Source organism: Budorcas taxicolor, chromosome 6 (assembly GCF_023091745.1).
Source record: "Budorcas taxicolor isolate Tak-1 chromosome 6, Takin1.1, whole genome shotgun sequence".
NCBI lineage: Eukaryota > Metazoa > Chordata > Mammalia > Artiodactyla > Bovidae > Budorcas > Budorcas taxicolor.
Window position 1 is genome coordinate 71,612,012 of NC_068915.1, and position 18,485 is coordinate 71,630,496.

General features: G+C 37.8%; 1 protein-coding gene across 1 annotated transcript; it reads left to right on the forward strand.

The window, feature by feature from the left end:
* The first annotated feature begins 923 nt into the window (after positions 1-923).
* EXOC1L (exocyst complex component 1 like) lies at positions 924-16,735 on the forward strand. The gene is made up of 3 exons (XM_052641584.1): positions 924-1,044; positions 10,165-10,295; positions 16,469-16,735. The coding sequence occupies exons 1-3, from the start codon at positions 924-926 to the stop codon at positions 16,733-16,735; spliced, it is 519 nt and encodes a 172-aa protein (XP_052497544.1).
* Positions 16,736-18,485: the final 1,750 nt, after the last annotated feature.

Consider the following 18,485-nt stretch of genomic DNA (forward strand, 5'->3'; position numbering starts at 1 on the left):
AATACTTTCCTCTCCAGATCTTCTACCCACAGCACTCTCTGATATTCTCCAGGTACAAATATCTTCTCTATATTCATTTTCCTCTTGTGCCATTTATCACTTTTACATATTTACAATTATTTGGTGTGCCTGTCTCTTGTTAAATTACAAGCTCCTCAAGGATAGGAAATTCAGCCTCCCAAGAAACAAATACCATGTTTTGCCCCAGTAGGCACCTAGGGAATTCTTTGGGAGTAATGAAATGAATAACATTACAGGGAGCCCATTTTAAAAATAATTTGGACCCAGGAATTGATGGTGACTCTCCTGAAACAAAGGTCTAGAAGAATTGCAAAAGGGGAAAGAGAGGAGGGAAAAAGACTTGTTGGAAGTGTCAGGAGCAAGCACAGAGGCTTTTTCTCTCAGGAATGATAGCAAATTTCTTAATGGAAGATGATCCCAATCAATAGAGCCAGACAGCTGATTTATATAATGGAATCACGCTGAAGGAGTGGTCTTCCCCTGCAGAGCCATCTGAAAGGGGAAAAGGGTTACTAGGCTAGGGAGACCAGGGGACTCCACAAGTGTATCTGCTGGTGTTCATAAATATGTTCCCCATCAACAAACCACAGGAGAGCTCCAGAGAGCAGCCTCCTTGAGCCTGGATGCTGGAGAGTGACGGTGGGGCTGGTGCGGCTGATGTATTTTGGCTGCCGCTGCCGCTGCCGCTGCTGCCACTGGGCAGATACCGCAGTGAGGGGTCTGACCGCGCCGAGTGCTCTCAAGAGCCTGGGTCTGGCCAGGAGCGAGAAGTTGAGAGTGAGGGTTGGGAGGTGGGCAGGACTCACCGAGGAGCTGCAAACCAAAATAAGAAATCTAGGGAGCAGAAGGAGGAAAGAGAGTGAGCTGGAGCCAAGACCTCAGGCCAAGTGGAACTGGAGGAAATGTCATCACTGGTAAAGGAGGACTTGGAGAAGAAACTGTTTAAGCCACTCTCACAGAATCTGTACGAGTTTATTGAAATAGAGTTCTCGGTCCAGGACAGGTATTACCTCTGTGTGTCAGGTAATCTGTTCTTTCTGTTATCATTTCAAAATGTAAATAACCCTGAGAGGCTTAGGTGATAGAGGGGAATTTGAGGGTGTTTACTTTTCTACACAGTAACAGCACATGTATCTTCTTGTGATAGAATTTAACTATGCCAAGATAAAGAATTTGGATTTTACAGCATTTTTGTAAGTGCTAAAATGGAAAGCAAAATGTATTGTATTAGTATTTTGGTTAATTGTTCAGAAATGAAACTGGATATGTGCTTTTTCTGATCTGATTAGTCTCCAATCTTTTATTCAATTCACTTGCATGGCAAACAGTTTTATTTGTGTATGAGCTCATTTTTAAAAATTCAACAGAAAGCTCTCTGTATATTGGATAACTGAGTTATACAGCTCTATTTCCAACCAGTCTGTAAACTAGTGTTCTCTCTTTTCATGCTGGGACAGGAAAAAAAAAAGACCTAAGATTTTCTTCTGAGGTTTATTTAGACTTCCTGGTGGCTTATTTTGAAAAGAGAAATGATCTTTTAAAAATTCTTTCTCACAGTATGCTCACAGAAACAGTATTTTAATGGTAGAAATTAGTTCATGAAGATGGAACTTTAAGGAAATATTCTCTAAACTATTCAACTAAAATATTTGTCCTCATGTTTTAAACATTCGTGAAAATTGTTCAAAGGTAGGTATAAGCTTTTTCACTTATGTATGATTTACCTAACCTGCAATTATTGTGCTGAACTTAGACAAAAATGTGTGTGCCACTATTGAATTTAATATACAGCATTTTCTTTTTCTAATCCATGATTTTTAATAGTTTTCAGGGGCTTAAGGAAACAGGTTAGAAAATCTAACTTTCATTGTACACTTTGCTTTTTAAGGCACACTGTTCAACATTTTCAGAAAGTCTATTATTCTTCCCTTCCTGATACTTTGCTTAAAAGAACTTGCAAAAGTTGTCAAGAGAGAGTGCTGTAAGAGAAGTAGAACATCTTTAAAGAAAGTGCTAAGAACGCTTTAAAATCCTATCATTTCTAACAGGTATCCTAATATTTACTTAATAATAAGAATAATAAGATTTATCTTATGCTTTACCTAGTATATTTTGCCAAATAAAATGTGTGAGGCTTGGCGTATCAGCTAGGTACAAAACTTCCTCAGTCCAGGAAAAAGTCAAATTATGGAAAAAGATCAAATGAAAACATTTTAGAAACTGCATTATATTCAAACCATCAGATCACTCTATCTTAAAATATTTTGACTTAATGTATTAGAGAAAATGCTTATTCCAACATTCAAATTTAATAGCTAATTCTATTCCTATTGAAAGTCTTTATAAAGCTAATTACTCATCATGTAACATTATAGTATATACACATTGTTTTAAATCCTATGAAAATAAAGCAATCATAATAATGTTTATGTATTTACCAGAAATGATATAAATCTGATTTACTAGATGTATCTTAATGCCCCCCTCCGACAATATAATTAACTAAACTTGTTCTATCTGGCATGAGGAAAAAAACACTCCTAGAATTAAATTTTTGGAAATGGATGTAATTTTTCTCCCCAATATTCTCAAGTTCTGAGAGACACTGTCGGCTGGGGTCACCTGCTGTCTTTTTTTCATAAATAACATGAATCCTTTTAATTAAGATTGGTTAAAAGGTGTTGGCATTATTAACATGTGCGAAGGAAACCTCTTTAGGGGTCAAAGTTTTCACCTGATAAATGATCAAATAAAGTAAGTGATCACTTTCATTAGTAAAATTCAATGATTCTCTTATGTAAGAAGTAAGGGAAAAACAAGATTGTCTCAGAGGTGAAGAGGAGATGGTACTGTGATATTCCTGGTAAACGTTAACATTAAAATTAATTTTCATTTACCAGTTTCATGACTCTCCTCTGTATCATGTCCATCAATTTGAGAGCACTTTTCCAAATGTAGCATCTCTTTACGACCATCTCAAATGCATTTAGACAGAACAGTAATTTAAAATAAAGTCAGAGCGATGCTTGCTATTTCTAAACCCTTGGCTGTGCTTTACTCAGAAAATAACTCCATTGAGAGGAATCAAACAGGCCATATCTCAATTGTGGAGGCAGATAACTCCAGATTTTGAAAGTTGGCCACCTTCTGGGAGTAGAGAGACACATAGTTATGATTTCCCCTTTATAGCTTCTAATCCAGCAGTTCTAAACTTGTGAGAGCCAAGAGTTAGGGTAGTTAAATCCCATTATACATTTCTCAGATTAAAGAAGGTATATTTAAATAAGTTACACTTTCTGTTTATCTGATCTGAGTCTGTCTTTTGCAGGGGTCTCCCAACCAGGTGATTGCAATTTACTGTTACCTGGATACTTTACTTCATCAAGGTCAAAAAACAAACATTACAAATTCCTCTCCCTCTCTGTAGTTTGCTAGTACTTACCTTGGGAATTTCATGGCACCTCAGGGTTTACACGGTCATTTTCCCTTGGAATTGGCTTCACCTAACCCAGAATGTTATTATCCTTGGAGTTAAAAGCAGCATTTTCTTATGAAGGAGGGAGGGGCTCTATCATGTGCGGGAACAAAAAGAGGTTACTTGTGCAATGATGAGAATGCAAATGAGTTAAGGAAATTCTGAAAGATTTGAAATTGCATAGAAAGCATTAGCCATAATTGGACGGGAAGTAGCATTGCATGGAGGGATAGACATTGGAATGCTAGGAGTCAGACCGAGCTGGAGTGAAATGACTGAACTTTGCCCACCTGCCAGCTATGAAATAGGGGGCAACACTATTACTTATTCAATCTAATATTCAGTTAATATTCGATAACACCTACATTTGCACATGGACTTTCCTGGTGGCTCAGTGGTATAGAACCCACCTGCCAGTGTAGATGGGTTCGATCCCTGGGTTGGGAAGATCCCCTGAAGAAGGAAATGGCAACTCACCCCAGTATTCTTGGGAAAATCCATGGACAGGCAAGACTGGCAGGCTGCATTTCACAGGGATGCAAAAGAACTGGACACAACTTAACAGTTAAACAACAACATTTGCACACAGTGTTCTCTCTTTTTAAAAAACTTATTTTTAATTAGAGGGTAATTACTTTACAATGTTGTGTTGGTTTCTGCTGTACAACAATGTGAATCAGCCATAAGTATACATGTATCCCCTCCCTGGTGAACCTCCCTCCCACCCCCCTATTCCACCCCTCTAGGTCCTCACAGAGCACGGAGCTGATGCTCTCTTCTTAAATCCTAAGTAGGAAAAAAGCAAACTTGATAAATTATATTCCAAATAAATAAAAGCTAGGGTTATATTGTTAAAATATATAGAAAATAATGTATTGTGTAAACATATGCCGAGATGTAGAAATATAGTATATACTGTAAATAAATATTTACAATTAAAATAAAATATACAGTGAATGCATAGATGTATATTTATGTTATATAGTTTATGAATAAATTATATACATATTGCAATACAGATTATTTTTTAAGTATTCACATATATTTTGAAAAATATTCTCCATAGATAATTAATTTGAAAATAAACAGTATTTGTTAGAATTATGGAAATAGTATGCATAAATTCTCCATACATACTATATTTTGATGCCAAAAAAGAACTTCTCTGTGCATCAGAGAATTGAATAATTTTGTCAAATCATTTATAATATTAACAATAAGAGTGTCAAAGAAGAATGTTAACAGGAAAAATAAACAAAATACTAGAGACTAGGTGTTTTATGAAGCACAAACATTAATTTCTCATATTCCTGGAGGCTGGGAAATCCAAGAACATGGTGCTTGCAGATTCAGTGTCTGGTGAGGACCTTTGTCCTCAGAGACCACTGTTTTCTCCCTGTGACCTTGTAGGGCAGAAAAGGCAAGAGAGCTCTCTGGGGTCTTTTTATAAGGGTATTAATCCCAATAACACCTTCCAAAGACCCCACCTCCTAATAGCATAGACTTGACTTGAGGGATAGATTTCAACACAGGAATTAGAGGGGACAAACATTAAATCTGTAGTACCCAGTTATTGCCCCCAAATCAATCTGATTAAAATATTTCTAGATAATTTATTTGAAAGCTACCTTTTGATTAAAGCAATAATAACATTCTCAACAATCCCAAGACATAACTAATACATTAAAACATTTTCAGTGAGGCTTCTTGTCTTTAATATCTCACGGTAATTTCCCCCTATTACTTACTTTCAATGATGAAAGCAGTCATATAACTCTAGGATTATGAAATGATGGTAGTTTATGTGTTTAAAATATTTCTGTGCAGCTTACTTACAAGCTGCTTTTTTTTCCTCTCATCTGCCAAATTATATTGGATCATTGGCCAATTTCTTTCCACTTAGCCTCCTGAATGACACTTTTACCATGAGTGACTATTGTACTATGATAATAGAGGTAATTATTAACAACAATGTTTATTACAAAATTAAAAGTGAAAATCAATGGTTGGCATGAAGTTAAGATGGTTATTCTGAAAATGCTAACTAAAATAATAATATTGGAGTAGGTTCATTCTGATATCTATAGATATCACCAAATCATAATTGGGCAGTAATATATCTGATGTCACTAAAACCAACCGTGCAACATTCTAACTACACAAACACTTTTCTGTTTTAAGACCATGTGATAAGTTGCCACTTTGCCACTGCATTAATGTGGATATGGCCACTTAATTTTAGCTGGCAGCAGAGCTCAAGCATGGAGATGAGGGGTTGGGTCCACTCCAGCCTGAGCAGACTTCTTCAACTCTTGGCTAAAGACAATTCTTGGAACCTCCTTGACTACAGAGGAGATCGTTTTGCCAAATCAAGGAGGATATACTGTCACTGTGCTGCATCATTGTATCAAAAAGTTAAATTTTAAAGCATGATTGCTGTTTTCTTAGTTTGTAGTTAGTGGGATAGTGATCACTAATGTAAGAAAACTTGATAACCAGTAGATCCTACCTTCTTATCTCTTTCTTCACTCCCTCCCTTAGACCCATCTTTGCAGCGGTCCCCAACCTTTTTGCCACCAGGGATTATTTTGTGGAAGACAATTTCTCCATGAACCAAAGCAAAAGAGGGATGGTTTAGGGATGATTCAAGCACATTATATTTATTGTGCATGTTATTTCTTATTATGACATCAGATCCAACCTCACATCATCAGGCATTAGATCCCGGGGGTTGGGGACCCCTGCTTTATAGAACTGCTGAAGAAAACTTACTAAAATATAAAGTTCAGCTTGACTGTTTACTTAAAGTCCTTCAGTGAGAACACAACCCTCTGTAAGTCTCCCGACATATATAACTTTCAGGATGATATTTGAACTCCTTAGACTAGCATTCTAGACCATTCAGGAACCAGGTCCCGCCTTCCCCGTTTCCTATCACCTAGTCCCCCTACACATCATGCCAACAGTGGTAAATGCCTGTGAGGACTAGAAGATTCAAGGATCTTATGCTTTTGTGCACACGCTGTTTCAGCACTCCCTGTACCCCTTTATTCATTCTGCTGACTCTCGTGGCCCTTTACAACTCAGAAAACCTGTCAAGAAGCGCTCTCAGACCTCCAGTGGGATGCAGATACCCCTTCCCCATGGCCCTATAAGACCTGTTCATTCCTCGTTCACAGGACTATAGTCATGCGTTTTCTTTCTGAAGCCCCACACTCTGTAATCTCAGTGGGAACATGAATGGTGCCGCAGAGGAATACATTTTTTCAATTCCTAGCCCAGGACTTTGTACAAAAGGGGAACTCAGATATCAAATTAATGGAAAAACCCAGTGGGTCTGCACTTAATGAGCTGGTTGTCCTAACAGGTCGATGAGACCATGAATTTGCTTCAAATGACATTTTTATACAGTATCCAGTTATTTCTCCCCATCCCCATCCTCTCCCACTTTCTAAGTAGCCAGTGAGACAGCTAGTCAGAACAAGAGTGTCATCATTTGATTCTGAGGTAGAGCCTTTGTCTGGACAGACAACTGCCTTCTAGTGGAAGCAACCGCCTCTGAAAGCTTGTCCTTAGCAAGTATGACAGAGGCTACCATGCTTCCACGTCAACTCACCAACCAAATGGCTTCTTTTCTTCTCTCTTCCTTTCCTCTTCCCAAAGCAAACATCTAGACTGGTGGAAGTAGATCTTTTTAGGGCTGGAAAAGTATACACGAGCAGAAATCCACCAAGTTTTGCATACAATTTCAGGAGACTCACAGAATCTGAGTCAGTTTTCTTGCTGCTGTTGCTAAGTCGCTTCAGTTGTGTCCGACTGTGCGACCCCATAGACGGCAGCCCACCAGGCTCCCCCGTCCCTGGGATTCTCCAGGCAAGAACACTGGAGTGTTCCTTCTCCAATGCATGAAAGTGAGAAGTGAAAGTGAAGAGGCTCAGTCGAGTCCAACCCTCAGCGACCCCATGGACTGCAGCTTTCCAGGCTCCTCCACCCATGGGATTTTCCAGGCAAGAGTACTAGAGTGGGGTGCCATTGCTTCTCTTACCCAGGATTAAAACCTTTCACTTAAAACCTTCCACTCTAGGTCCCCTCAGGACATGCCGCTCAATCATTCCTTTGTCCTCAAAATATGCAGTCCCTCCTCTTCCAAACTCTTGGAATACGTGCTCTAAATCATAGTCTTTATTCTCTTCCTATTTCTTGTTCTAAACCCTACATAACATAGAAACTGGTACACAGTAGGCATTCAGTGTTAGCCAGTCCATGAAGGAGGCTTCTGCAAGCTGTCTTCTACACTCCCTGTTATAGAGGAATTGCCCTCAGGGAGGAAATCAATGATCTTCCCCAAGTCAGACTGAGTGGCAGGACTGAACTCTGCTTTTTACCCAACAAAGTGACTTCACGGGATTGTCTGCAAATCTTTGAAATTCTCTGTCCTTTTCATTTCTGTAGCATCACACTGTTGGGCTTGTCTCTTTTATGATGGCTCCTTCTTAGACCTCTCTGCTGGCACCGTTTTTTTTTTTTTTTTTTTCTCTACTCCATCTCACCTTTTTCCTCTGCTTTTTTCCCTATAAACCTAGTCTTGGAAAACTGTCTACACAGAAAAGTCCTAAGTCCATATCTCCATTCCTAACTATCTCCATCTCCGTATCTCCATCTCGTTCTCCTTCCAGAAACTTTATGGATCTCACCTGTATGTCAAAAACTAAACTCACTGTGCTGCCCAACCAGTCCACCCTCCATACTTTTGTGTTTTGGTTTCCATCCTGTGTTATTTCCATCAAGTGTTGTCAATGCCTCATTTAAAATCTTATTTAGATTTGCTACTTTTATTTTTACTGCTCACGTCTTATGCCTAGATTCCGACAACTTCATAAAACAAAACAAAGACAAAAACAATTACTATAAACTAGGCACTATCCCACATCATTTACATACTTTAATCTTTACACCCCGTGAGTTTGTATCACTCTGATGTCCACTTTACAGCATGAGACAGCTGAGGTTTAATCTCTATGATTAAGTAATATGCTCAGACCACAGTGTAAGAAGTGATAACTAATCTCGTCACCAGCCCCAACTCTAGAGCCCCCAGGGTCCAGGCCAGACTCCCATCCTTCCCACCAGAGGGAGGGCTCAACACACAAGTCCACAGTGGTTTCTGTCACTTTTCAAAACTTTTTCACAACCTGGTTAACCTTATCCTGCATCACGTCCTAACAGCAATCAGTCTATACAATCCACTGTCTCTAATCCTACCTGGTGAAGTCCAGGGTCAATTGTCCTCTCAGGTTGTCATACTGTCCTTCACCTGGAAATGCCTTCAGTATCATCCCTGCCTTTCTGAAGCTGGACTAATTTAAAAGCTCTATCTCCAACTCTATTTCTTCCATGATTCTTTCCTTAACTTTTCCAATCCTCTTTCTTCTAAGAACTCCTATTGAGCATATAGTCTGTTCCAAATTGCTGATCTATTACTGTGACTATATTGTAATATATTGTTTTCATCTTAACTAGGAAGCCATGCCAAAGTGATACTTTCTAGAACCAAAAGACAGTCTTCCTCAAAGACAAATTCCAGTCTCACTCTGAGGAGGCAGAACCAGCCTGCAACACTCCAAGTGACATCAACCATCTTGAAAGCTTAAGATATTCAATTCCCACTGCCACTCCTCTATGAGATAATTGTGTACCTTCATAATACATATTTTATATGACATGTCTGTTAGCCTTTTCTCTTCAACAAAACCAGAAGTTACCAGAGGGCAGGCAATCATTTACCCCCACTGGCAATCGTAACAGTTCTATCCAGCAAATTGTGGATGTCTAGGAAATACTCCCTTGATAATTCCTTGAGAACTTTCAATTCAAGAGTTCTAACATCAAGTGCTGATTCTTCTGGTGTGTTCATATGAGACCAAACTCAATGATTTTAAGGCCAGAAAATAATTTCCCTTATGTTGTCACATAAAATAAGCAATGCTTTTCCCCACGCCCCTCAAAGTATAGTAGTAAAGTTTTTGTCTCAATGGCGCATTTCAAGCACTAGAAGTTTAGATACACTCTGGAGAAGATTAAAAACCTCAAACAATACCAAATAGGTTAGTAAAAGCTGTGTTACAAGCTGTCCTACATCCAAAATCTCAGAGCAACTTTAAAAGAAAGCGTGCATGATATTATTTGCATGCTCTCTCTTCCACAGTTGGTTGCTGGGTGAGCAGAATGATTTACTTTCCTGACCTCATTTTCTTATATTGTCATAAATTAAAATTCCAACTTGTTCTGGTAAACACTTTGGCACTGACTGGATGCTCACGCTAAGCCTCTTATTTCCTGCCCTGAGTTGAACTCCATCCTCCACCACAAAGCTCAGAGCTGAAAGCATAGAGCTCGGTGTTCTATCTGGCAGACATTACCGCAGCTGTATGTGACCACAACTATAGCAAAAATAAAGTTAACACACTGATAGAAGAACAGTGAGCAAATCTGAGGGAACATTCATGAAGCTTCAAATACCTCAGAGTTTACAATTAGGGTGCAGATATAATGTATGTTCAGGTTCATTATATGAAAAGGAGATACATAAATACAGAAAACTATGACTTGGTGAATAATTTATTACCTTGCAAGAGTCTATGTAAATGAAGTCTTTTTCTGTCCTACAGTGACCAAAAATGAAGAAGTAAAAATAATTATGGTGAAACACTACAGAATAGGTTTAGATGAAAAATACGAAGTAACCAAAAAGTGGTCTTTGAATGATCTGCAGATGATCGATGGAAAAGAAGCAGATACAGTAAGTGTTATGTTTTGTAAGGGAGCTGTGGAATCAGTATGCTGGAGATCTTAATGGTCAATATCCTACTTCATACATTTTTGACATATACTGAGTGTTAAGATGACATATTGTTCTTAAGTAGTACGGTTTAATCTACTGGGATGAACTACTGGTTTGTTTTTTCTGTTTCTATGAGTTTAAATTTGAATTTTGTCTATTAGATTTAAAAGCGTCTTTCCCAAGTGCTTCCTAATAGGTAAAACAAAATCTTCTGTCTGTTTTGAAACTTTAAATATCTGACACTTTCACACCACTCTCTCCCCATCCCAACTTCCTCCACAAGTTGTAGGAATGTCTTTCCTCACCTTCTTCAGATTTTACTGCCAGTTAGCCAGTTGATCCTCCAGAAGGACTGATAACTCTAGGAAATCCTACAGCCTCGGTGTTGAAAGTAAAGAGTGTGTAATCTCTCGTGTGACCACTTGAAAGTGGTTCTCCCAGTCTCTCCTTAAATTCTGCTGATGGAAAACTCATTACCACACGAAGAAGTCCATTCTATTTCTGAATTGCCATTCTTTATCTTTACATGTCCTACTTATGTTTTATTATTTGTTTATATTTATGTGGCTGTGCCAGGTCTTAGTTGCAGCATGTGGGATCTAGCTCCCTAACCAGGGATGGAACCCGGGCCCCCTGTGTTGGGAGGATGGAGTCTTAGCCAGTAGACCACCAGGGAAGAAGCCCCTCCTACTTATATCTAACCCAAATCTGCTTCACTATGACATCTACCCATCAGTTCTAGTTTTTCCATTTGGTACAACCAGAACAAACCAAACCCTGCTTTCACATAGCAGCCTTTCCAATATTTGAAGACAACTATAAGGTTCCCTCAAGTTTTCTCTTTTCTGGGTTAAATGTAACCATTCATTCTTTAAATGATATTCATATGAAAATTAAATAAGATAATATGACAGGACCATACAAACACTAAGAGGGAATAGCACTGTTGTTATTTTATGCAATGACATTGCTACAACACCTTCCACTATGCTATTTTCTCTCCTCTGAAATGCTTGTTTCTCCAGAATTAAATACAATATTTTGGAGTTAGTGTGACCTGTTTATAATTCCTTTGATCTGAATTCTTATTTCTATTAAACACTCAACTGAGCCCTCAGATCTTTTGGGCATGAATTGCCTTTTAACCTGATCCGTCCATGGGGTAGCTAAGAGTCGGACACGACTGAGCGAATTCAGTTTCACTTTTCACTTTCATACATTGAAGAAGGAAATGGCAACCCACTCCAGTGTTCTTGCCTGGAGAATCCCAGGGACGGGGGAGCCTGGTGGGCTGCCATCTATGGGGTCGCACAGAGTCAGACACGACTGAAGCGACTTAGCAGCAGCAACAGCAGCAGCCATACCCTCTATGTACCTAGGATAAAATGTAAATAAAGGCCCTTGATCATCTGGCTCCTTTATCTCTGGTTATTCTCCCTAAAACTTTATACAGTGAAAGTACTTAGCTACTGACTCTTGGGGCTTAGAATGCCAGTCACCTCCATCCCTCACCCCATTCTTAGATTCTCCCTGAAGTAAAGTCCTACTCATGTCCCCCAGCCCTACAACCCCATTGCATTATGGATTTAAATAATCCAACAAACTGCAGTTGTTGGCTTACTCTGTCTCCCCTCTGAATAAAAACCTGCAACCCTTACTTTTCATCTTTTATTATAGCCTTCTGCCTAACAGATATTAGGGACTCAAATGCTTCTGTTATCGTTGGATGAATTAGAATTTAAGCTCACTTATTCTTCATCCTATTCAATGCCATACTCTTAGTTTGGTCTATTATTCCCACCTATCAAATCTCCTAATATTTTGATTCATTAACATTCACTGTAGTATGGTGCAAATTTAATTTGAACAGCATTTAGTACTTCATTCAAGTCAATAATAAAAATGGTGAAGCAGGCAGACCTAAGTATACCTTTGGGTAACTGATAGGTTATCATGACTACTACTATTATTACCATTACTGCTACATGCTACCATCTCACACTTAGTAAACAGTTATCAGATGACAAGGACCAAAAAAGCTCTTTCCAGACATAATTTCATATAATTGTCACAACCCATGAATTAGATTCTAGCATTACTCCTAATTCACAGATGAGGAACGTGAGACATAAAGAGACTAACTGACTTGCCCAAGGTCAAATACTTTAGTGCTGGAGGTAGATTTTACCTCCAAATCTATTAATTCATCTTCTTTGGACTTGTTGTTTACCGTTTATACAAATTTTTTTATTTGTTCATTCACTGAGAATTTATGGTGTATTAGGTCTTGCTAGGCTCTGATGATAAGTGGTAAGTTGGATGGACACAAGCACTTAATTCTGCCTCACTTATCTAGTCTGAATATCTAAATTTTACCCTTAAGATCTTTACTGAAATCAATATGTTATTTACTGTTATCTTCCAGGAATCCTGTTTTTTAAAATTTGGTATATTTGACAGGACTTCTTGGTGAAAGTACGCTGGATTTCATTACTTTCTTTCCTAAGTAATCACATAGCATTTTTTTTCTGGCAAGACATTCTACCTAAACATTCAACACTTTAGGAAATATTTTTGGCATGTCAACATGCTGGAACATTACATGGCCATTAAAACTCATGTTTCCAAAAGAATACCTCAGAACACAATTGTTCATCATTTAATACATTTTGTAAAAGTCATCTGATACAAAACTTTTCTATAGTATTATCTTATTTCACATATTTAATCTATCATAGTATCAAACACTTGAAAGCTGAACCTCAAATTTTAACACAAAAATATATGGATGTGTGTATATGCATATATGAAGCTAACCAGTACTTTAGCAATAACTATCTCTGTATGATAAGATTATTATAATTTTTAAATTATTATCTTCTTTCTACTTTTATATATGTGCCAAAAGTTCTGTGTTGCATTGAATTTTATCATAAATTAATGTCAACTTCATTAATATGTAGTTTTAGAAATTAACCATTCCCATTTCTTTTTTTTTTTTTTTGACCATTTTCTTTTGTTGTAAGTTCTCAAATATTTACTGATGTCAATTATTTTCTACAAGCTTGGTCAGTGCCCAGGAATGTATTAATCAAGCCTATCAACTCAGATACACTGGAAGCAGCTAACTCTGCTCTATTTTATCCTCACCTTTCTAGCATTTAATTTCATCTCTATGTTGTTGATTCTTCCCTTTCACATTTGAAGATCATTATCTTTCATAGTGAACTAGATAGATACAAAAGAGAAGTTGAGTATTTCTAATTTTCTCATCTCTTCAGGACCTAAAATATTAAACTGTCAGAAGAAAATCTGTAATATCCAAAGTGTAGTTCTTTTAAATATTTCTTCCCTGTGGATGAGGTAAAAATATTTCAATTGTTCTGGGAATTTCCACTTCTCTTCCCTCTTGTAATCGAATCCTCAGGAGTCAGCATTTATTATATTTTTCTCAATAGCAGTGATACAATTTTAAAGAGAGCTATTTCAAGCCAGAAAGTTGTCAACTTTAATATGGAATGGAATTGAAACTGAAGCCAATTTATATTGCAGAAATCAAAATAATAGGGGACTTGGAGACTGTTGTGGTGCAACAGGAGAGAGGATGATGTAGCAAGAAATGGGGCTGGGCTGACTGAGGGCTTGGTTCTCATCTTGGCTCTGCCAATAACTACGTGTGACCTGGGCTTTAACCCTCTGGAAACTATCATTCACAATTAGAGTACATTATATTATAATCTATTATAAACAAGAGATTACAGAATGAACTATGAGATTCCCTTTTAGCTCTATCTAAAGAAAGAAAGAGAGAAAGGGGAAGAGGGAGAGAGGAAGGAAGGAAGGAAGGAAGGAAGCAGGGAAGGAGAGGGAGGGATGGACAGATGTGTATTCTATGTTCATGCCTGCTTAGGCTTCAATTATTAGGCTAATGGAAAAACTTAATCCTCTCCAAGTATTTCAAAAATATAAAGCATATTTTCTACATGACAAGGAGCAAATGGTTCTGTGAGAAAACCACGTAAGTGTGATTAGTATCTGGTGATGGAATGGGTGTGATTTCCTTTCATTGAGATTCTCTACACAAGTATCTTTCAACTGGCAATTATGACAGGAAACATTTTGCATGGTGTGAGTTGGGGAAATGCACTTAAAATCATATCACTCTTGTACACTTTTTAAATATTGCTTTGTTTTTTAAAAATTGTAATAGTGCAAAGCAAGGTGGTATTACCACCAGTATCGTAATCTCTGGCGGCAGATCTGGGAAATGGAACTATCATTCATTAAGCGCATTAAGCTCCATCCTAGTGTCACAGTTTATATGATTAACCTCATGTAAACTTCATAACAACCCTATCTAAAAGTGAAGGCCAAATCTGATAAGGATCTTGCCCATGGTTATATCAGTGTCTAAACAGTGGTCTAACTTCAAAACCCTTGTTCTTTTTCCTGCCTGCTGCAAGAATCTTCCTATTTTTTTTAAAAATTGCAGTATGTAAGTTGTTTATAAACTTTACACACTATACAGTAACAAATTATTAATAATGTTGTTTGGTTTTGTCTCTCTCTGCCTCCTTATCATTTAGGACAATGTTCACCTCCACTTCTCTTTTTCCCTTGTGGCTCAATTAGTAAAGAATACGCCTCCAATGAACAAGACCTGGGTTCAATCCCCAGGTTGGGAAGATACCCTGGAGAAGGGAATGGCTACCCAATCCAGTATTCTGGCCTGGAGAATTCCATGAAATGTATAGCCCATGGGGTCCCAAAGAGTCGGACATGACTGAGACAACTTCACTTTCACTTCACTTTCAGCTCAGTTCAACACATGTTTGTTGAGATGGAGAAGCATGGATAAGCACCAGGAACACAAAAGATAAATGATTCAAAAACTCTGCCCTCAAGGAGAGTTAGAAGTTAGGCAGATAACAAATTTGAAAGCATTTTGTAAATTGAAAAAGCACTTCAAAAATGCAAGGCATTGTTGTTACTACTGTTAGTGACAGTAGCAGTTATTATTTGGAGAAGGAAATGGCAACCCACTCCAGTACTCTTGCCTGGAAAATCCCATGGATGGAGGAGCCTGGTAGGTTACAGTCCATGGGGTTGGCAGGAGTCGGACACGACTAAGTGACTTCACTTTCACTTTTCACTTTCATGCATTGGAAAAGGAAATGGCAACCCACTCCAGTATTCTTGCCTGGAGAATCCCAGGGACAGAGGAGCCTGATGAGCTGCCGTCTGTGGGGCCGCACAGAGTCAGACACGACTGACGCAACTTAGCAGCAGTAGCAGCAGCAGCAGTTATTATTATTTTACAATGTAGACCTAGATCAGATTTGATGCCTACTTTTTCCCAAAACATCTCCACTAGAAGTACAGAGCCTAACTCAATCCAATGAGCCAGTGTCAAATTGTCAGTTTTAGTCAAATGATTTAATGATCCTTGTCATTAACTTTAAAAGTAATTCCTTGCTATTAACTTCAAAGCCAGCAAGTTGGTGACCTGCCTACCTGCTGCCTTCCTGCTAAGTCGCTCCAGTTGTTTCCGACTCTGTGCAACCCTATGGAGTGTAGCCTGCTAGGCTCCTCTGTCCATGGGATTCTCCAGGCAAGAATACTGGAGTGGGTTGCCATTTCCTGCTCCAGAGAATCTTCCTGACCCAGGGATCGAATCACTTCTCTTGCATCTCCTGCATTCACAGGTGGGCTCTTTACCAGTAGCACCACCTGGAAAGTTAGAGACTTAGCAAATATGCATGCATGTATGCCAAATGCTGATTCTGTATTTCCCCCTTCTACCACTGAAATAGCAAAAAGGACCAACATGCTAGTTGAGAAAAGGTTTCTCCTTTTTTCTCCTGTGGAAGTCTGCTAAGTGGGTTTATTCTCCATCCCCTCCATCCTCTCCAATTCACTACCCTAGAAAGACTTGATAACTACACATTCTAACATATGTTTTATTAAGCAATATGTTTGAACCAGGTAGCTTTGGAAAGCTCATTTCTCGAGTCTTTGAAATATGTTTGATATCTTACAATCAATACGCATACAAAAGAATATGAGAGAATCCAGGAAATCTAGCTACTTTCTTAGCTACAAACAAAATCTTGGCTCTCTTTTTCTTCTAGGACAATCCATTCTTTGATCTGCACTTCAAGAAAGTGTACAGTTTGGAAGCATATAGTTGTGCTTCGAAATACGCCTTTGCCCGGACTGTCAACAAGCTGAATCATGCATACCTCAAGAAGGACTTGCAGATCGTGAACTTTGATTCTACTTACATTAATGATGACTCCATTTGGTCCTCCAACAACAAGGATTGCTTGGTCCTTATGAGAATATGTTTTTATGCCTTCAATTTAGTGTGCTTGTCCTTGTGTCCTCTGCCACTCTGAATACATACACTACGTTCCTTCATCAGTGTTCTACGAAAATGGCTCCCTAAGTAAATATCGATAGTCATGATTTTGTTTCTTCCCTTTATCGGTGACTATTATTTATATGAAAATAAAGTGATGCTTTGTGAATTGCCGTGAAATGTGCTTTAATGCAGTCATTCAATATTTGGGACTCTTGCCTATGTGTTCTTTGGTAACTTTGGAAGGGATTAGATGGTTTTGCCTAAATTAGCATTCTACAAAGGGGTATCAAGAAGTATCTTGAAAGACCAAAATAAGTAGAAATGCATTCCATGTTCCTGGATAAGAAGATTTAACATTTTCAAGATGTCAATACGACCCAAAGCAACCTGCAGATCAGTATAATCCCTATCAAAATTCCAATGATTTTTTTTTTTTTTTGCAGAAATGGAAAAGTCAATCCTCAAATTCATATGGAGTTACAAGGGGCCCAACATTTCCAAACAATCTTGAAAAAGAAGTACAAAGTTAGAGGACTTACCTCTCCCAGTTTCAAAACTTGCTACAAAGGTACAGTGATCAAAGCAATCTCCTTACTGGCAGAAGGACAGACATAGACCAATGGAATAGAACTGAGAGTTCAGAAAAACTCTTACATCCATGGTCAATCGAATTTTGACTAGGGTATCAAGTTCATTCAAAAGGGGAAAAAAAAATCTCTTCAACAAATGGTGCTAGGGCAAAAGTGGATATCTACATGCAAAAGAAAGAAACTAAACTCCTATCTTACACTTTAAACATCCCTAAAATGGATTAAAGATTTGACTGTAAAACATGAGAGCATAAAACTGCTAGAAGAAAACATAGGAGTAAAACTTTAGAACCTTGGATTTGGCAATGGATTTTATGACATCAAAATGAACAACAAAAGAAAACAGATAACTTGGACTTCAACACAGTTCCTTTTGCATTAAAGAACATTATTAAGGAAGTGAAAAACCTACAGAATGAAAGAAAATATTTACAAGTTATATATCTGATAAGGATCTAATACAAAGAACTCCTACAACTCAGTAAGAAAAAGACAAATAACCTAATTTTAAAATAGACAGGAAACTCGAATAGATATTTCTGCAAAGAGGTTGTACAATAAGCACAAGAAAAAAAACCTCAGCATTATTATTCATTGGAGAGATATAAATAAAAACCAAAATGAGATACCACTTCACCACTACTAGAATGGCTATTTTTAAAAAAATACAGAAAACAAGAAGTGTTGGGAAAGGTGTAGAGAAATTGAAATTCTCTTATATTGCTTGTGGGGATGTTAAATGCTATAGCCATGGTGGAAAACAATTTACCTATTCCTCAAAAATCAAAACACATAATTACTGAACAACTCAGCAATTTTTCTCCTAGGTATATACCAAGAGGAATTGAAAGCAGGGATTTGAATAGATGTCTCTACACCAATGTTCATTGCAGCATTATTCACAGTAGCCAAAAGATGAAAACAACCCAAGTATCTATCAACAAATGAATGGATAAACAAAATGTGGTGTATTCATACAATGGAATATTATTTTGCCATACAACATGGATGAATACTGAAAATATATGAAGTGAAATAAGCCAGTCACAAAATGACGTATATTACATGATTCTACTTATATGAAATACCTAGAATAGGCAAAATTAGAGAAAGAAATTAGATTAGAGATTGCCAGGGGCTGGGAGAAGAAGGAATGGGATGTTACTGCTGAATAGTTATAGTGTTTCTTTTTTT